This window comes from Gossypium hirsutum, chromosome A05, assembly GCF_007990345.1.
Source record: "Gossypium hirsutum isolate 1008001.06 chromosome A05, Gossypium_hirsutum_v2.1, whole genome shotgun sequence".
NCBI lineage: Eukaryota > Viridiplantae > Streptophyta > Magnoliopsida > Malvales > Malvaceae > Gossypium > Gossypium hirsutum.
In genome coordinates, this window is record NC_053428.1 from 85,148,309 (window position 1) to 85,170,288 (window position 21,980).

At 35.9% G+C, this 21,980-nt stretch overlaps 1 protein-coding gene and 1 non-coding gene across 2 annotated transcripts; one reads left to right on the top strand and one right to left on the bottom strand.

Moving 5' to 3' along the window:
* Positions 1-9,255: 9,255 nt before the first annotated feature.
* LOC121229951 (small nucleolar RNA R71) lies at positions 9,256-9,361 on the top strand. Its single transcript, XR_005927902.1, has one exon. It is a non-coding gene; the product is annotated as a small nucleolar RNA R71 (small nucleolar RNA).
* An 8,738-nt stretch (positions 9,362-18,099) lies between these two features.
* On the bottom strand, positions 18,100-21,585 carry LOC107957020 (F-box protein SKIP14). The gene is made up of 3 exons (XM_016892447.2): positions 21,268-21,585; positions 20,082-21,024; positions 18,100-19,056 (listed from the first exon to the last, which is right to left on the bottom strand). Exons 2-3 carry the CDS (start codon positions 20,994-20,996, stop codon positions 18,532-18,534), a joined length of 1,440 nt encoding a protein of 479 aa, XP_016747936.1. The 5' UTR covers positions 20,997-21,024; positions 21,268-21,585; the 3' UTR covers positions 18,100-18,531.
* Between the last annotated feature and the right edge of the window lie 395 nt (positions 21,586-21,980).

A 21,980-nucleotide genomic window follows, 5' to 3' on the forward strand; every position in this document is an offset into this window, starting at 1 on the left:
GCAAATCAATCTAAGATTTGATCAAAGGAAATATTTGAGGATGAATCTTTTCGAGGAAATGGGGAACGATACATGCACGGATGGGGTGAAATTTATTAAATTCCATTCACCGAAGCTGCCAATTTTTAAGTTTGGGAAATTAGTATACTTGTAATAACTTTTTGGATATGATCCAAGCATTTTTGGGTTAAGATGTCCCATGGAATTTGAAGATCTATCTCTTAGCTTTAAAACGCAATTTAAATCACTTGATTTTGAGTTCGAGAGCTTAAGTTATGACAGTTTTAGTGAAGATTATATGAACATAATTTTTGGATGGGATTATGACGGGAATTACGAGTTTTAGGCTTGTAATTCGAGTTTAAATTATATTGGGTTCGAGTTTTTGGCTTAATTTTTATTATATTTGAGTCCAATATTGTATTTATCAACTCTTATTGTTTTAATATTCTAAATTTTTAATAATTATTAAGTAGTTTAAGTTATTTAGGAATTTTATGTCAATAGGAAAGTTTAGTTTAAAACTACTTTTGTTTAGATTAATTAGAGTTCTAGTATCTTTAAGAGTTTTATTTAGACTTATTTGGCTAGGTTATATATAGGCCTTTGCATTGTACACAAATCAAACAATTCATTATTATTCAACTTCTCTTTTGAGTTAATAAATTCTCTTTGAGTTGTTCTTTTCAAGAATTTCTCTTAAGTTTTCTTTTAAAAGAGTTTAACAACCTATTCAGATTCTGGGGATCATTTTCAAACTTTTTCTTGCCAAGTTTTCTATCTTAGAGGGGAAACTAGAGTCGCTTGAAGGGGGTTGTAGGTTCTTCGTGTTTCCAATACTTCTTAGGACTTTTACATATCATGTTCTATCTTTTCCATCTATCTTCTTTATTTTTCTTCTTTATTGTTTCAATATTTGATTTATTTTTCTATTTATTTATCTTAATTATTTATTTTTATTTGTTTTATTTGACTCGACTATAACAATATAGAGTGTTTGTCGAGGCATTAAACACGTGGTAGTCTGCTAAAACATTAAACATGGGGTTACCTGTGTAAGACCATAGCTCAGTTATAACAATATAGAAAGTCTGTCGAGATATTAAACACGGGGTAGTCTGCTAGAACATTAAACATGTGGTTACAAGTGTAATACCATAACTTGACTATGATAGCATAGAAAGTCTGTCGGGATATTAAACATGGGGTAGTTCACTAGGACATTAAACATCAGGTTACATGTGTAAGACCATAGCTTGACTATGACAACATAGAGAGTCCGCTGGGATGAAAAACATAGGGTTATATATGTAAGGCCCTAGCTTGGCAAGGGCGGCATGTGAAGTTTGCAATTCAGAAAACCAGAAGACCCACCAAGGTATAAAGAATAAGATGAGTGATGATTGAGCATCCAATCACTAGATAGGAAGAACAGGGTGCATTTGAGAGACGGGTCAAATGGGATAACTTGGAGATTCATTAAGGGCAACGATGATTGGAGCCTAGAGAGCATCATAACTCAGCCATGTGTAAAAGGAGAGGTGACTCATCAAATGAGATGGTAAATTGAGTGTTTACCAACAAGAACCCGCCAGAGAAGTTACAGATCCTTTAGGTGTCAAGTAGTTGAGGAATAAAGCGTAATAGAATAGATCCTAATGGGAATACCAACAAGAGTCAGCATCGAAGGAACGTCTGCTCTACGCTGAATGGTGAATAAAGTCCACTAGAGAATAACGAGAAGCGGAAGTCCACTATGACCATGAAACATGACAAAAGATTGTGCGGACCTATATAATATAGATACCTTTACGAAATACTTAAGGAGGAGATAATACTTGGGAATCACATGTCAAGTGAGGTGATCGTGTGATTTCGTGATAGGTTTTAAATATTTATAATTACTCGTTCTTAAACTAACTATTATTGCGATGTAGGCAAGTGTACCTATCGAACAGTAGTATAGTTTTAGCAAGACCAGATTGTCGAACCCAAAGGAACTAAAAGTACTAGTAATGACTGTCTTTTTATTATCTAGCCTAAGAATAAAGGGGTTTTGTTTTAATTAACTAATTATCTAAACTAAGAACGCACAGAGAAAAGAATTGGGGAATTGCTTTTGGGAAAAATCGATTGACTTAAGACAATACCTAAGGGAAAAATCCACCTAGACTTTACTTGTTATTCTGGCTCCAAATCGGACGATTTATTCATTCAACTTATTCCATAGATATCCATACGTTATGTTATTATCCCTATTCAAGACTAATAACATCTAATCCCTAGATTGAATAACCGAGACTTTTCTCTAATTAACGCTCTAGGTTTGCATTAACTTGATCTATGGATCCCCTTATTAGGTTTCACCCTAATCCTGAAAAATCTTGTCACCCTATGTCTAGGCGCATAATCAACTCCGCTTAATTATGATAAATGTACTCTTAGACAGGGTCTATTCCTCCTCTGAATAAGAGCATGTCTTGAATCAGTATCCTGGGATATCAAAATAAGAATTAAGAACACATAATTAAGAACAAGTTAAATATTTATCATACGATTCAGAAAATAATAACAAGATTCGTCTTAGGTTTCATTCCCCTTAGGTATTTAAGGGTTTTAGTTCATAACTAAATAAGAAAACATCTCAGAAGAATAAAGAATACAAAACATAAAGAAAACCCAAAACTCCTGAAGGGAAATTGAGGAGAGATCTTCAGTCTTGATGATGAATCCGACTTCTGAGATGGGTCAATCGGCTTCCTTGTAGTAATTCCTTACTCCCCCTTCTCTGCCCCCTTTTTCTTCCTTCTTTAGGGTGTATTTATAGGCTTTGGAATGCTTAGAAGCCCTCAAAATTAGCTTTTTCCGAATTGGACTCAACTTGGGCTCGGCAGGGACACGCCCGTGGCACACGCCCGTGTTCGATTACTTCAGGCTGTGCTCGAGCCTGCCAAATTGACACGGCCGTATGTTCTGCCCGTGTGAGGAGGTCCAGGCCGTGTCGATTTCTTACTTTGGCCCATTTTTTCTGTTTTTGGCCCGTTTCTCGTTCCTTTCGCTCTCTTAAGTATAAAACATGAAATTAAAGCATTAGGAGCATCGAATTTATCGATTCTAATGAGAAATCATCCATAAAATGCATTAAACATGGGGTAAAAATATGTATAATTTATGGTTTATCAAATACTCCCACACTTAAGCATTTGCTTGTCCTCAAGCAAAATTCTCAACTCATAATCAAAATAAATTCTTCTCAACTTATAATTCTTATCGATAATATCTCACATTAATCCATAAGTAATCATACATTGAGAATTCAACTACAAGAACATAAAAGTTTCAAACATTCCAAGTTGAGTGTTTAATCATGCAAACATAGGTGTCTCTCCGCATCTAAGTAATTACCTTTAATTCAAAATATCATAGAGTTTCACATCCTCACTAAAGATTCACTCAAATCACTCGAGGTGTTTAAGGACAATAAATGAAGCACTCAATAGTCAATAATGAAAAGTCATTACCATAGGCTTGTATGAAAATCAAATCTCCACCACTATAATTTAAATGATACATCAATCAAAAGGTCTTTGGAGGGTTGTAATGAGGCTTGGTTAGGGGGTGTGGTCACAAGCTAAAAGAAAGGGTTAGAATCGAGATTGAATTGAAAAATTACCTAACTAGAAAAAGAGTTAATCATTACTTGCATACAATAGAGCTTCTTCTTAGACTATGGAATTTAACTTTTGAAGCTTATAAACAGAAGATAACTACTAATGTGTATACATGTTTTTTTTTTAAGAACAAGTTAAAATAATATAGACTAACTATTAAGAATAAAACATAGCTAAGCAATCCATTCAACTCAAATCTCGACAAGAATAGGGATTAATTTAGGGGATTTTAATAATAATGGGTTAAGGGTTAATATTGAAGTTAATACAGGGAATGGCTTGTTAGGCTTAAGGGGGTTTACCAGGGTTAATCGTGGAGGTAGGCTTTTCATGGCATGAGTGGGTTAATCCTAAGTGCCTTAATCATTTTGATATATCAAATCAAATGGTGTGGTCTCAACATGCATAATCAAGCAAGTTCTAGAATAACAGTTCAATACTGACGCACTCAAAGCAATAATAAAAGTGAGCATGAAAGGATTAATAGATGCTCAAAAGGCTTAAAAATCTCACAAAAATTATGGCTTTTTGATGTTTAGACTCGTGAATTCCAATTCAAAGTAATACCTAGACTTGGGGAAACAACCTATAATTTTAAATTCTTAAAAATCAACTTATCATGCTTGATTCTCTAATGTCTTAAAGTTTAAACAATCAATGAATAAAGGCCTATGTTTTAATTCAAGATATATCAATCAAAATCATAAATCAATTAAAATTTATCCTAAATATGATATGAAAGCTTTTCAAGAGAACAAGGCAATCATTCAGGGATTTTTCTGATAATGAAATAAATACCCCCAACACTTAAGATGTACATTGCCCTCAATGTACAAAGATAGATATTAGAGTGTAAAAATAAGATAGGGAGAGAAGTGAAACTTCCTGTATGATGAATTCCTCGAACTGGAGTTCTGGAGAGGGATCGGTTCGAGAGTGGAGAAGGATACTCCGGTGGTCGTAGAGGTTTATTAGGCCATAAGTCCTGCGCCAAAAGGATATTATCTCTAGTGGTAGCTATGGTTGTGGGCGAGCAGGACATGGCAGTCGTGGAGAACCTTTCTCGGTAGAGGTTTAGTTCCTATGTGATGATGAGCTTAAAAGCTCTATATAACTGTGATGAAATCAGGAACTTTTTAGGAGATATTAGGAAGGATAATTACTCATAAAGAAAAACCGAATTTGATAATTAAAAATAAAATTCTAAAATCTACTAAAAAATAAAAATAAAAATAAAAAGTAGTTGTAATAAAAATTAAATATATAAAATAATAAAAAAATATTTTTAAACATCTTCATCGCTGGATGGTTCGCGATGTGGGACTGACAATGAGATGTGGAGGTGCTTACAAATCTGCTGTAGAGTAGCATTAATGTTGTCAAATAGTTGAAAACATTGTTGCTCAAATCGAGTGAGATGCTCAGAGATGTCAGCGTATGAAGTCGCCGCATGAACTGGACGAGAGGGCGGTGGTGGCTGAGTCGGTGGGTCCTCGTGCTATGGGGGGACATCATCAGGAATGTCCTCATAGGCCTCCTCCTCGGTACATTGGGCGAGACGATACTGGGGAGGGTAGATTCATTGGCACCTCTCGATCATCCTCATGCTAAGCATGCCCGAGATGCCTTGTGGAGACATCTGGCCAATGAGGGTGAGGGATGATTCTTGGGCTGCGGTGTTGAAGAGCCCGAAGTGTCGTGCCATTTGAGTCACATAAGGGCCAATGGAGATAACTCCCTTCCTATGCCGCTCTGTCTGGTGCTGAATCGCGAGGTTTATGAAATATGCAAGGTCGATGACGTGCCCATGCGACATGCACCATAAGAAGTAGGCGTCGTGGGTGTTGACGACGCCAGTGCTCTCTCGCCTCCCTGTAATCGTGTGAGCTAAAATAGCGTATAAGTACCTTAGGGATGGTGGGGGAATTGATGCCTTGGAGCAGCTAGGATTGTAGGAGGCCGCACTAGGGTCCAAAGTGTGCCAGCACTTTGAGGGAGAGAAATGTATGTGGTGACTGAGAGCATGTAGTTCATTCTCCTCCTTAAACTCCTCCGTATATAAGTCTAGTACAGCACCAAACTCTGGAACGCTTAGCTGGCAGATTAATCGGCCTAGGCGAAATTGAATCGTGCCGGGATCATTGTAGTACGTCATTACGGTCTGAAGATGGAACGTTGAGCATAGTTCCATCGTGAGCTCAAGGTATGTCAGCTCGATAATCCCAAAGAATAGCTCCCAAGGGTCGATGGTTAGGAGGGCTCGAATCGAATTAGCCAACTGAACATGTTCTAAAGTAACCAGTCGATGCAGCGACCCGCAATTAAAGGTCGGGCCTGAAGTATTTGTAACAGTTCTTCCTGGGGCCCTCGGGGGAACTGTAGGAGAGGGTGGCGAATTTTCGCGGTTGGATCCGCGAAAGAGGATGCTCCCTTCCTCTTCTTTGAAGCAGGTACGATGATTTTCTTTCTTCGTGAAGACGACATTAAAAGCCTGTAATATAAATAATAATAATAATAATAGGTAAATGAATTCGAAAAAATAAAAGGCATGAATTTGGAACTAATTATTTCAGCCAATACTGTTAATATGAAGTAAACTCAACCACAATAACAATGAAAATGAGAAAAGAAATGTAATGGGTATGAGGTTTTCCTAATCTCAATTTAACACGGAATGTATGATAACTAACTTAGGAATGCAAATTAAATGATATACATTGGCATGGTAATAGTATGAGAATAAACATAGTAATGTCATGGGTATAAGATGTTCCTAGTAACTTGATTTAACACAAAATGTATGATAACTAACCTAAGAATGCAAATTAAATGATAGAAAAATGAAAGATAGTTCAAAATATATGAAGAGTATGTTGATAATAAGCATTAGAAATAAGTAAAATAGAAGTGAAAGAAGTAAACAAACGCTAAGGGAAAGAGATTGAGCGTCAAAAATAAAGTGGGAAGCAGCGCACGGGCGTGGCAGGGAGGCCGTATGGAGTTGCAGCGGCTAGGGTTAGGGTTTTTGAATGGGGAAGAAAGTGAATAGTGTAGGGTATTTATAGATTTTGGGCCACACGGCCGGGGCACACGCCAGTGTTCCTCAATTTCAACCCGTGTGATTCACGAATTTCAAATTTGGGCGAGTCTGACATTTAGTACACGTCCGAGTCTAGCTTCATTCGCTTCTCCCACGCCCGTGTGTGCAAGCCCCACGCCCGTGTTAATTTAACAGGTTCGACCACGGGTGTTCCACCCGGGTGTGTCGAATGCCCGTGTTGTTTTAACAGGTTTTCCTACGGTTCTTCCACACGGGCATGTCGTACGCCCGTGTTGTTTTGGCAGGCTCGACCACGGTCATATCACACGGCCGTGGCGTTTAATCGTAGCCCGTGTTGGGGAAATCTTTTGCCCTGTTTTCACACGGCCTTAAGCATGCCCGTGTGCTTGGCGGTGTCTCTGTGGAAACACCTGTATTCAAGATTTTTATTAATAAGTTAGGAGTTAAATACCAAAATTTAAAGAAATTAATATTGTTAGTGCTGGGTTGCCTCCTGAGAAGCGCTTATTTATAGTCTAAGCTCAACTTACCTCTTTAGTGAATGGTCATGGTGGTTTGAGGAGTTTATATTTCTTATTCTTGCTATAAATCTCATCAAAATAAGGTTTTAATCAGGTATTGTTTACCTTAAAAGTGTCAAACTTGGGATGACTTACCTCTACCATACCGAATGGAAAAATACTGAGTACCGTAAGAGAGATTTCCTCATTCAGTGTGTCAGTGACAATGTGGGGATTTGCGGTATCTAATAAGACCTTATCACCAACCTTAAGTTGATTTGGAGAGGTATCGGGCTCGTTTTGGCGTAGTTTTGGTTTGTCGGGTGTTCTTGGTTTGTGCGTCCACCATTCATTGAGTTCCTTAATTTGTAATCTTCGATCTTCATGAACAGGTCCTTTACTGGTGGTTGAGAACGACTCATGTGCTTCTTTCAGACTCATGTTCTGCAAAATAGGTTGCACCATATTGTTAGTTTTAGTATAATGGTTTAAATGATCACCTTCAATTCATGATGTGTTACCAGAATTGCGAGCTTGAAGGGTGATTGTTTCGTGTTCCACCCAGAGTGTGAGATCACCTGTGCCAACATCAATAATGGTTTTAGCAGTTGCTAAAAAGCGTCTTCTTAGAATTAAGAGAGTGTTGCTATCCTCTTCTATGTCTAGAACAATAAAGTCAACGGGAAATATAAATTTATCGATTTTAACTAGCACATCTTCAATAATACCTCTAGGGAATCTTATAGTTTTATCTGCTAATTGAATGCTTATCCTAGTCTGTTTGGGTTTCCCGAGACCTAGTTGCTTAAACATTTTGTAAGGCATGACGTTGATACTAGCCCCTAGATCAGCTAATGCATGATTAACATTTAAACTACAAATTAAGCAAGGAATAGTAAAGCTCCCTGGATCTTTTAGTTTGTTGGGTAGTTTATTTTGGAGAATGGCTGAGCAAACTGCGTTCAGCTCCACATACGACGCCTCGTCCAACTTCCGCTTATTTGCTAAAAGCTCTTTTAAAAATTTTATTGCATTTAGCATCAGCAATAGAGCTTCAATAAGCGGTAAGTTAATATGTAATTTTTTTAAGAGTTTAAGGAATTTACCAAATTGTTCATCTGAGCGGTCTTTCCTTATCGCGTTGGGGTATGGCACACTAGGTTTATATTCGACAGTCACTGGTTTGCTTGTATTTTGATCTACCTCACCTTGACCTTTGCCTACCACAGTTTCTTGCCTCGGTTTTGGTTCAGGCTCAACGACTCATTCGTCATCTTGAATATTAATTGCGTTGAGTTGTTCCCTTGGGTTAGGTTCGGTATTACTTGGCAAACTACCTTATGGTCGTTCGAAGATTAGTTTGGAAAGCTGGCCTATCTGAGTTTCGAGGCTTTGGATCGACGCTTGTTGACTTTTAAGTGCTGTCTCGGTGTTCTGAAAACGGGTTTCTGACACTAATATGAACTTTGAGAGCATCTCTTCAAGGTTTGGCTTCTTTTCCTATTAGTAGGGTGGTCATTGATAGCCCGGAGGATGTTGTGGTCTTTGATTTCCTTGACCACCCCACAAGAAATTGGGGTGGTTCCTCCAACTTGCATTATAAGTGTCACTATATGGATTGTTTTAAGGTCGAGGATTATTAACCATGTAGTTTAATTGCTCGTTATCCATGCTGTGGCCATAAGGTTGGTATTCCGAATGGTTTGTTCCACCGCTAATTGCTTCGCACTGCATTACTGGGTGAACCTGTGAAGAACTAAGAAAACCATCAATTTTTTTATTCAAGAGTTCTACCTGATTTGACAGTATGGTGACCGAATTGACGTTATAAACGCCGGCTATTTTTGTTGGCTTTGTCCTCATGACTTGCCACTGATAGTTATTCAGTGGCATCTCTTCAATAAACTCATAGGCATCTTTAGGTGTTTTATTATTGATGATTCGGCCAGCAGCTACGTCAACCATTTACCGAGTCGAAGGATTCAAACCATTGTGGAATGTTTGAAATTGGAGCGAAAGTGGTAACCCATGGTGGGGGCACCTTCTCAGTAAGTCCTTGTATCTCTCCATGCATCGTAGAGGGTTTCTAAATCCATCTGCATAAAAGAAGAGATATCATTACGTAATTTAGACGTTTTAGCCGGTGGAAAATATTTTAGTAAGAATTTTTCGGTCATTTGTTCCCAAGTAGTAATTGACCCTTGTGGTAGCGAGTTCAACCACTGTTCAGCTTTGTTCCTCAATGAAAAGGGAAACAACCGAAGACGTATGGCATCATCAGAAACACCATTAATTTTAAATGTATCGCATAGTTCTAAGAAGTTGGCTAAATGAGCGTTGGGATCTTCATCCTGCAAACCATCAAACTGAACAAATTATTGTTTCATTTGAATAGTGTTAGGTTTTATTTCTAAAGTATTTGCAGCTATAGCAGGTCTAACTATGCTTGATTCAGTTTCGGTTAAAGAAGGTTTAGTATAATCATATATAGTGTGTGGAGCAGGATTTTGATTAACCGTAATTGCAGGAGGTAGCTGATTGCCTTGGTTTTCAGCCATCTCTTCGGTTGGGGGTTGAGTATCGTTTTCTTGCTCGTTCTCCGTGTATGTTAAGCTTCGCCTTATTTCTCTTTGGTTTCTACGAACTGTAAGATCGATTTCTTCGTAAAAAAGTAATGGTCTTGACGGGTTTCTTCTAGTCATAAACTATAAAAACCTACTAAGAGAAAGAAAAAAATAAGTCAATAAATAATAAAAATTAAATTAAATTAAATTGCAAGAAAAATAAATGGCTAAAGTAATAAAAATTGAGCGTTCCTATATTTCAGTTCCCCGGTAACGACGCCAAAAACTTGATCGTGTGATTTCGTGATAGGTTTTAGATATTTATAATTACTCATTCTTAAACTAACTATTATTACAATGTAGGCAAGTGTACCTATCGAACAGTAGTATAGTTTTAACAAGACGGGATTGTCGAACCCAAAGGAACTAAAAGTACTAGTAATGACTGTCTTTTTATTATCTAGCCTAAGAATAAAGAGGTTTTGTTTTAATTAATTAATTATCTAAACTAAGAACGCACAGAGAAAAGAATTGGGGAATTGCTTTTGGGAAAAATCGATTGACTTAAGACAATACCTAAGGAAAAAATCCACCTAGAATTTACTTGTTATTCTGGCTCCGAATCTGACGATTTATTCATTCAACTTGTTCCGTAGAGATCCCTAAGTTATGTTATTATCCCTATTCAAGACTAATAACGTCTAATCCCTAGATTTAATAACCGAGACTTTTCTCTAATTAATGCTCTAGGGTTGCATTAACTCAATCTATGGATCCCCTTATTAGGTTTCACCCTAATTTGGCAAAATCTTGTCACCCTATGTCTAGGCGCGCAATCAACTCCGTTTAATTATGACAAATGTACTCTTAGACAGGGTCTATTCCTCCTCTGAATAAGAGCATGTCTTGAATCTGTATCCTGGGATATCAAAATAAGAATTAAGAACACATAATTAAGAACAAGTTAAATATTTATCATACGATTCAGAAAATAATAACAAGATTCGTCTTAGGTTTCATTCCCCTTAGGTATTTAAGGGTTTTAGTTCATAACTAAATAAGAAAACATCTCAGAAGAATAAAGAATACAAAACATAAAAAAAACTTAAAACTCTTGAAGGGAAATTGAGGAGAGATCTTCAGTCTTGATGATGAATCCAGTTGCTGAGATGGGTCAATCGGCTTCCTTAGAGTAATTCCTTAGATGGGTCAATCGGCTTCCTTGGAGTAATTCCTTACTCCCCCTTCTCCGCCCCCTTTTTTTCCTTCTCTAGAGTGTATTTATAGGCTTTGGAATGCCTAGAAGCCCTCAAAATTAGCCTTTTCCGAATTGGATTCAACTTGGGCTCGACAGGGACACGCCCTTGGCACACGCCATTGTTCGATTACTTCAGGCCGTGCTTGAGCCTGCCAAATTGACACGGCCATGTGGTCTGCCTGTGTGAGGAGGTCCAGGCCCTGTCGATTTCGTACTTTGGCCCATTTTCTCTGTTTTTGGCCCGTTTCTCGTTCCTTTCGCTCTCCTATGCTCTCCTAAGTATAAAACATGAAATTAAAGCATTGGGAGCATCAAATTCACCAATTCTAATGAGAAATCATCCATAAAATACATTAAACATGGGATAAAAATATGTATAATTTATGGTTTATCATGAGGCATCTTAAAGAAAGGGGCTGAAAGAGTAGGTACTATAGAGTTACTTTGTAGGCCCAAATTCTTCAAGGAGAAAGGGTATACTAGAAAATGATCATATTTTACAAAGACTGCAGTATCGATAATTATTTTGGAAAAACTCCAAGTGTCACTAGCCAAAAGTAATGCATACAAGTGTCAAAGATGTGGAACAACGATAAATGGGATGGGACCTATAAGAGAACATGGGTATGACCAGACTAGGGTTTATGTCCACCAACAATGACTTAAAGAGCTTAAGGTGTAGGCCTTGCCAACCAAGTTCATGAATTCTCCTATGAAATTCAGGGAATTTAATTCTGAACCAAAAATCTCACTTTCTTAAAGATTTATGTGGTCGTTCATGAATTTTATGTATAGATCTCACTAAGTTATTTCGAACTTAACAAATTGCTGCTCGAATGCAAGATAGATAAAGACTTGAAGATCTCACTAAGCCAGAATCCATCGGAGTTATGTAGGGCGCGATAGCTATTCATGCATATAGAGGGGCACCCTCCGAGGCCATGGCTCAAGGTTGAAGTTGACTAAGTCTACTCGAAGTCAGATTGTAAATTGTTAACAACAATTGAATTATTAAATTTGTCGGGTTGTAAGAAAGTAGAACTAATACGATAAGTGTATAAATGTTAGGAAAAAAATTGAAGGTTTAAGTTATCTAAGTATATATATCTATTAAATTCGAAATAGGAAAATGTTAAATTATTCGGATAGTTGTGGCATCCAGTACTCGGACTTGACAATTGGGTCATGTAAATGGTGTTACATCGCCAGGTAAGTTCATACAATATAAACATTATTTAACTTTATTTTCTTTATTCTTTATTTGTATAGTTAAAGGCTCGGTAAGTATGATTTGGTTTGTTGGATATAAAAGGGAAATATTGAACTATCACATCAAGGAAATGAGAATGAGAGTATAAAATAAAAGTGTCTCAATGAACTTAGTAAAAGATTCATACACATAATTACATGTTATTTCCTGATGTTTCCGAAATTCAGCATTTGTTGCAGACTCGAAGATACATATGACACAGATTTAGCCTGGACTGGTAACCTTACATGTATATACAACCGTAGCCAGACTTTCATTTTTTTCCATAAAGGTTTAGCTTGTGTAACAACACAAAGTTTATAGGTATCAGAAAAATTAAATTTTCAGGTCATTATTTCCGCAAAATGAATTCTTAAATATTTATTAGAAATATTTACGAAGTTAGTAGTGTGGTTAATTAGAAATGATTAAGGGATTAAATTGTAAAGGAAGCTATAAGTTTTATATTTGAGGGGCTAAATTAAAAGAAATATGAGAGTAGGGTTTTTCTATGAACATTAATGGATGAGGTGAATGTGATAGGAAAATTTAGTAGGTATGGAGTATGAATTGAGTAGTAAAAATCAATGAATTAGTTTGAATCAAATTGAAATTGAGAATTGAATTGAATAGAAATTTAATTAATTATTGTAAATTGTTTATGTATTAATAGTATAAATTATTTAATTTCCGTAGCTAACGTAGTACCGGAGACATGGACCAAGAAAGGAAAAGAGAAGGTTGACGAAGAGTAATTCGAGAAAACTACGGTTTGTATTTCTATAAACTGAGTTTTTAAGTTAAATGTTGTATGTATTGCTTTATTATGTATGGTAAGTAAATTAAAGGTAAGTATTGTTAAATTTGAAATGTATTAACTTTTATACGAAAATTTGAAAGTGAAAACCCTATTAACAGTGTCGGGCTAGTCGGATATAGTTGGCATGCCATAGGATTGGAAGTGTTCAGGGATATTCCGACTTTGTGTCGATGAGGCACTATAAGTGTCTACTACTATTACTATTTTAGATTCGTTCCGATGAGGTACTCTATGTACCGCTACTGTTACTGTTACTGTTACAGTGTATTCCGGCTTCGACCGATGAAACACTATATACTATCCCGGTGTGTAGGTTGGATTCGTGTATCCGTCCAGGTTTGAGTTATGTTAATATGGGTAATTTAATGTATTGAACTATTGAATGATTGTACCACTGTACTGAAAATCGACTGTTTCTGACTGATATAATTGAACTGAACATTTCATCGGAAAAGAACTTTAAATATAACTAGTGCCAATAGATTTGAATTAATTAACTTAAATGCATTTTGATGTTAATATTTGTTTAAGTGTTAGTTTATAGAATACCACTAAGTGCATACTCAGCGTACGATTTATTGTCCGTGCACAGGACTAGGTACGAAAGAAAGCTAAGGACTCAGCATCCAAGCCAATCCCGGACTCAAAGTGGTGAAATACTTTTCTTTTGGTAAAATGACATGTACCTAAGTTGTTAAGATGTTATTTTGTAAATGATCGTGAATGAACATGAAAGATGTTGAAGCATGGTATGAAATATACATATTTTGGAAGTTAAATTTATATGAATTTGATCAGTATGATAATATAGTATAATTTCGATATGAATTATGGTACCAATGAGGGTAAATTGGTTGGATGATTTAGTGTTTAATTGGACATGTATTAGGTGTATTTAATCGAGTTCTAGTTGAGTTAAGAGTTGAGGAAATTATTAGCTTGAAGTTTAAGTTATGCAGGGTTGGTAAACTTGAGACAAAAGGCTCATTTTGAGTCCACACGGCCTAGCACACTGGCGTGTGATCAAGCCGTGTGTGACACACTGTAAGTTTACGGGCGTGTGATATGATCGTGTATCCTACATCCTTAAATGTGAAGTCAGGATAGTACACGGGCAAAAGACACGGTCGTGTGAAGGACACAGGTTTCAGGCATGGTAGTGTGTCAAAATCGTGTGAAAAATTCTTAAAAATGGTGAAAAAGCAGTTTAACACACGGCCTAGCCACATGGGCGTGTGCCCAGGCCGTGTGCCCCTTTGATGCTTAAGAAATTGCAAGTCAGAATTGCCCACGAGCTGGCTACACGGCCATGGGAGCCACACAGGTTGGCTACATGGGCATGTGCCCCTAACTACTTTAAAATTTTTTTAAAAATTTTCCAAAGTTACCGGTTTAGTTTCAAATCACTTCTAAAGCATGTATTGGGCCCCGTAGGCCCTATTAGGTCTTTATCGTAAAATTTAAAAGTTTTGATTTGGAAAGCAAATTTATGACTCGGTTTTGTACAAATGCTAGTGTATAAGTCCAGTAATGCCTCGTAACCCTATTTCGGTGTCAGATATGGGTTAGGGGTGTTACAGCTTGGACGGGTAACCTTACACCTCTGTACGCGAGTAGCTCAGAAGAGCCTCTGATGTGAAGCTTACCTGTGTTTTGAGTTCTTTTACAATGTTTATTGGGTAATGTAAAACATGTAAAATATGAAATTTGCAAGTTAAGGAATGAAGAGAAATGAAAGAATTGACCGTTATAATTGGAGTTCGTACTAGTGAAAGGTATTAGAATGAATTTGGTATGATGAGTGTTATTGTATCATATTGTGTACTCAATATATTATATGTGATGAAGTATATACACTTACATTGTTGGCGAATTGTGTTAGCTAATAGGTAAACTGAGTTTGTGTATTAAATTATCATATAATTATTATGTGAGGTAAGTTAACTATAGAATTTATTTGAGCTTACTAAGTATTCTTAATACTTATGCTTAGATTGCTTTTATCTTGTAGATTTTGAACGTTCAGAGCGTGACAATTGGATCAACAAGAAGTTCAAACTATTTGCCGAAGTTGTGGTAGACTCTTGATTTTATTTAAGTTGATCTAAATGGCATGTATATAGTTATTTGGTCATTTGTTAATTTTAAAAGGTGATTACTATAGACTTTTGTGATGTATGTGAATAAATAAATGAATTCAGTTCTGTTATGTTCCACGTTTTAAGTTTTGCGAGACCTGCCACAATGTGGGGTATTCGCGGACCAGTCTGCCATTTTAAGTATCCGCAGGAAATTTACCAATTTAGATGTCTGCTTTACTTTCCGCAATAATTATGTCCGCGAAATAATCCACAGTTTAGTCATATGAATTTCAAGGTCTAGATGAAAAATCCGCCACCTATTAGTCTGCGGCATGGTCCTCTATGTATGTTTAAAATATGTGTATGTTATGTGAGCTTCATATAGTAGCCTTCTGTAGCTCAATTCCGACGACCGGACTGGGCAAGGGGTGTTACAACCCTTATCCTTTTTATAACGAGAATCACTTTTATCCTGGGAGTAAGATTTCTTACTTCTTTGAATGGTGTAAGATTTCTTACTTCTTTGAATGGCCTCATTTTTTTTGCAAACTAAGTCTTTGGCAAGATTTACTTGACTTTCAACCCTAGTTGAAGTCTTTTTTTTTTTGGGAGGGTTTGCTGAAATATTTAAGTCACTGTTCTTGGACCTCTTATCCTCTAATATACTTTTGCTAAGTCAAGTATATCCATGTTACTTTTTAAAGGGTTATCTTTTGATGGGTTGCCTAACAATCCTTTATTAGAAGAGCTTTTTACAAGAATGAAATAAAAACTTACTAGCTAGAAAACAAAGAAATAATGGATAACAAACTTCTAACATACACCGAAACTATTAGTATTAAAACCACAATGTCTTCTAAGTTCCCCAAAATCCAAAATAACTATTCAACAAATGTATTTCTAAAACATTCCCATTATTTGAAATAGTTAAATCTATCATAGAAATGTTCAAATTTTCTTCTATAATTTTGAAAGACCTCACCTTCAATAGCAGTGTGAACTCCAACGATGCATACATAATCAACAACATTAGTATCAATATTATTCTCATTTTTATTTTCATTAGAGCTCACTGAAGGATCTTCACAAGTATCAACATCATCAAGCACTAAATCTTATAACCTATCGCAAGTAGACACGCCACACCCTCATCAATTAAGAAAAATTCAAAAGTCATTCCCCTGTGCCAAAATAAAAAGCGCTACACATACGAGACATGTACACAAAACACAATGTTTCCCCTCCGCACATAATGTTCATGCGTATAAATTATGTAGGTGATCCCCATCTTAGTTGAAGAATGCAAATCGTCAAAATTACGCCTCAAGGAAGGTCACTTAATAACCTTCCCTTCGACTGGGACAATTATTATACATGCCTTGCTACTCGCGCCTAAACCTTCCTTGCCTAATGGCTACCTTACCAAATTATAGACTTTGTTGGCGCATAACATGTCCAACCGATGGAACCTTTCCCTTCAAATATCGTTAGGACAGGTGTCAAGCTCCTTTAAACATGGACAACACGTAGGGCTTTGCCAAGTCATTCAAGTCTAATGGTCGCTTGGTCACCAAACTCATCAATCTAATTGTTGCTTAACTAAGAGGCATACCAAGATTTTACCATGTAGGCATGTGTCATGGCACAAGGCTAAAGACCTTTTTACCTATAAATACCTTCTCTTACACCATAGAGGCAAAACTCTTCTTCTTAGGTTGATACTTTGTTGAAATCATCCAAAGATAGCTCCTTATCACCCTCTCCTCTTGAATTGTTGTTTCAACAAGTGGCCATTTTATTAATGGTAAAAATGAGACACAGTTTTGTCCTCTATGAAACTTTTGTGTGTATGCCTTTTGACTTTTTGATGGAATGAATGATTTTATATTGAAAGAAATGGTAAATCAATAATAAAAGGGATAGAAATGTTCGTAGGAAATGGGATTAAAATCTCATTCTTTACTTAAAATGGTATTAAAAAATGGTGGACAAGAAAGTAATAAAGATAATTCTTAACCACAAAAACAGAAGTCAACGTGTTCATTAGTTTGGGCATATGAAGAAATGGCGTAAACTGAATAAGATGTTACATCTAACAAAAAGAAAAACATCTGCATAAGGGACCACCAACCCACTACTTAATTGGAATAAGATGTTGAGGTAAATGTGGTTCACAAACACATAATATCTATTAAAAAAGACAGAAAAGAAACATTGTGATGTGGATTTCAATGATATGATGACTGAGTTGATTACCTGTTGTTCATCCAAGGATATCAATTTCTCTCTATCTTAACATTCTTCAACGTAGGAGCGCTTCATCTTCTGTTTGAGTGAAAAAGCAGCATTTCCCATGAATGGTACCCCTACCTTTGCAATTTGTTTTTGTCTTAGCAGGACTTTTGATTTTAATCCAAACTTGCAACAACACTAACTAAAATTTGCATCTCTTTTGGGTCACTTTTTTCGTTTACAAAAATATCTTAATTAATAAATTTTAAAACCATATCCACAAATAAATCACATACATTAATGTGAATTGGGAAGGTTTGAAAATCGAAACAACTGTTTTCTTTCTCCTAAAAAATGAGGCTGTGTAAAGTTTCTAGAATAAAAGTGAAGAAATAAACAAATAGAGATTGGGCTTCAATCTGAATGAAGTTTCTAGAATAAAAGTCAACCCCCCCAAATTACAAATCTAATTGAGATATGCCCATCCATATATAAAATTTTGGGAGGGCCCAAACCTCTCTCCATTTTCTTGATGAGCATTCACAAAACCTAATCAAAAGTTGTTAATTAAAATTTTAGGCGGACGTTGATTATATTTTTAGAATGCAAAAAAAAAAAAAAAAAAAAAACTGTGTATGGGATCATCCAAGTCCAAGTAGGAAATTGACTAACTATATTCACCTTTCGTATTAAAAACAAATGAATTTCGGTCAAGGCCAATACATAGAACTCCATGGATTAAATTACAATTATCCCAACAACAAAGCTCCCTATGAAAGAAAGTCCTGGTCATCCACCATCCTCACTCCACGCCATTCTTCCTTCTTCCCAATGGTGGAACAAATCACCAATGCTTTCATCAACGCAATCAATGGAAGGATCTTTCATAAGATTTACCTGCATATCTCATTCCTGCCAACCTAGTGACCTCTATGTTCCCATCCAACAAAGCAGGAATACTCATCATGGCAGCCATTAGACGAGGCTTAAGATGCTAGGCATCTCTTACCACTTTCTAAGTTTTGCCATTGTGCAACAATAAGTGTCTTGTCCACAATCTGTATCCAAAGGGAATATTATATCACATCTTCTGAGCTACCCATGAAAACATAACTGATTCCTCGTCTCGTGCAACACGTTGTGCTTAGAAGAAGGGCCACCTATTTGCTTCCAACAATTGAAACAAAGCAAATCAAGGGTAAATGTTTCCTCATAATCGCAGTCCTTAAAGCAGCAACCACAATGAATACAACGTGCAATGCAGAGAATGCAAGCCCTACACAACTGAGCAGCATGATATGTTCTGCAACTCTCCGATGGGCAATCATAAACTAGTTTCAATTTCTGACATCTAGGACAAACTTCAATATCGATTGCCCTATCATCATCAGACATGAGATGTGATTGCCCCTGTCCGAAAAACTGTGGTTTTTGCTCTTGCAGTTGCATTGAATTATTTATCCCGAGTAATAACTTCAACTCTTTGAATTGCTCTTCTGTTACGCTAAAACTTCCACCTATTCTTAAATGTTTTATTTCTGGGAACCCAGCAGCCTTGAAAGCTCTTAAATTCAACAAAATGCCCTCGACATTAAGTCTCGTACATTCTGGCACACTTAACTGCATGAAAATTGATCAACTTGGTGACCTCATAGAGAACATAAATTGTGTCAAATCTAACTTCACTAAATTCCAGTACCAAACCTTCAAGTACATTAAAATATGACATTTTCTTAAAACAATCAATGTCAATAAAGGGCCACGGAGCAAGAACCGAAACTAATATCGAAAGTTTCATCACATCAAGAGTAGCAATAACTCAATTCTAAGTTTTAATGGCAATAAGAGACATCAATAAAATAACCGGACTACTATCATCGTTGAAATCCTAGAGCATCCAGAAGACCATTCCAAAAAATACTTATATCATCGATGTCATAAAAAACAAAGGCAACAATCCACGTGTTAGAATACATCAACTGCTTTACATGCTAACAATATTAACTCGCTATCTAAACACACAACATACTATCCACATGTTAGAAATCATCAACTGCTTTACATGCTAACAACCTTAACGCACTATCTAAACCACAACATACAATCCACATGCTAGAATTCATCAACTGCTTTACATGCTAACAATCTTAACTAGCTATCTAAACCACAACATACAATCCACGTGTTAGAATTCATCAACTGCTTTACATGCTAACAATCTTAACTTGCTATCTAAACACACAACATGCAATCCACATGCTAGAATTCATCAACTTCTTTACATGCTAACAACCTTAACGCGCTATCTAAACACAAAACATAAAATCCACGTGCTAGAATCCATCAACTGCTTTACATGCTAACAATCTTAACTCGCTATCTAAACACATAACATATAATAGAGTAATTTTGCCAACAATTCTAACCAAAGTGAAAATAGACTTTATAACCTTAAATACAAACATCATTAGCGGATACCAAAAGAGTCAAAACAATACTAAATCAATTAAATTAAAAAAAAAAAAGTGTCAGTGGCCTTCCTTAAGATGTATGTATACATACGAATTATATAACAAATTGACTAATGTATATAAAAAGTTAAACTATATTGACTTAATAACATCAACTTGCACTGCAATACTAACCTTACTGAGCTTGGAATTGCTTTCAAGCACGCGTTTCAAACCGTCATCAGTGATCATTTTGCACCCCACCAGACTCAAGCATTCAATAGTGCCTTGAGCCCTGCTAGTTAATTTTAAAAGAGCATCATCGGTAATTCTCTTACTCAACGAATCTTCAATATGAATGTTCCTCCAAAGGAGAGGATCATTTCTAACAGCATCCCTTAAAGATATACAGACCCTTTCCATTACAAGGAGATCCTTAACACCAAGATAACCAAGGGTGAAAAACAAAGCATTATTTGGAGCATCTCCTTCACTATCATCACAAGAAACTCCATTGCAGCCCTCCAACCTATTACCTTCATCATTGAATATAAAACCTCCATTGGGAAGTCCATTACCAATCCCAAATCCATCAATAAATTCATTTGGGATTGATATTTCATCGACTTGAAAGGTACCTTCCTCCTGTTGGAAACTCAGGGTTCCATTTCGAACTCGATGATTACCTTTAAAGAAAGATGATTGATCATCATCAATGTTTTTATCATCATCTTCTGAACCAAATCCAGAAAAACTTGAATTGCCTTCTTCCTGTTGGAAACTCATGGTCCCATTCCAAACCCAATTTAGACCCTTCAACAAACGGTGATGATCAGTAATCTTATTTTCATCACCATCTTGCATGCCAAACACACATAAATCTGACCCCAATTCATTCTCAACATCATGAATCCAACCTGTGATTGCTGCAGCAAAAGTAGACCTTATTTCCATCCCAAATGGATCTGCAGGCAGTCTATCAACAATATCATCATTAACAGCCTCAGAAAAGCCTTTTGATTCACTTCCACTAAAATGATCATTTTCCACATCCCAATTGCAACTCCAATAACTCAACGAGTTCCCAATATCATCCCACTTCAATGCCATTTTTTATTGTCTTCAATCACCAACACATCTAAGGAAAAAAAAAAAAAGAACCCTGAACTCAGCCAACAATTGAAACAAATAACATGATTCTAAACCAAACTATATATATGTATATATATAAGTTAAACAAGGAAAAACAAGATAACCCATTATTTCAGGTGTCAAACCAGACCTAAAAAAAGTAAAATACACCAGAAATTCTATAGAGTTTCTTGTAAAAAAAAATGAAAGGAGCCAAATTAAGCTCAAAAAAGATTTTTTTTTTTTTTACCTTGTTTTGTGAATTTGGAGGCAAAAGTTGAAACTTTGAAAGAATGGCAAAGAAGTAAAGAAGGACAAGGGACCTGAAAGGGAAAAAATATCTTAATGTGAAAGAATCTAACCGAGGAGATAAAAGAATCAAAAGGTTTTTGACCAAACTTTATTTTTTTGGTTCATGCAAAGAGCAATGCAGAAAGAAAGAGAATGGGGAAGAAAAGTTAAAAGGGCAAAGAACAGAGGAAAATAAACAGAGTTGGCCAAAAATAGGGGACAAAGGAGAGCAAGAAGGAATGGGAAACAAGATTCCAGGCCAATTGGAGGAGTTTATTTAGGTGGTGACTTTCAAATTCTTTTTTTTAGAAGTGTATATAATTTTTTTTAGTGAATTGGAGTTTTTTATAAATTTTAATGAATTGTTAGATAATGAGAAAATTAAAATTTGCTATTATTAATTAGTAAGACAAACCTTTTTGCAATTAAAAAAAATAATGATTTATGATTTATTTACGGCTTTGAGTTTGGTCCTTAAAAATAAAAAATTTCACCACTTTAAAAATAATACAAGAATAAATTAATATACGATAAAATTACATTTTAATCTCTTAAATAAAAAAATTCTATTTAGTGTCTTAAAAAATATTAGAATTATAAATTAATACATAATAAAATTATATTTTAATCCATTAAAAATTTTATAATTTAATTCCGACATCTCAAAAAAAA

What these genes read in the sequence shown, in the direction of transcription:
- LOC107957020 (XM_016892447.2), bottom strand. Translation starts at nt 20,996, where the DNA reads ATGGCATTGAAGTGGGATGATATTGGGAACTCGTTGAGTTATTGGAGT. An exon ending in GCAATTCCAAGCTCAGTAAG is followed by an intron (nt 19,057 to 20,081) that starts GTTAGTATTGCA and finishes ATTTTCATGCAG; the next exon opens with TTAAGTGTGCCAGAATGTAC.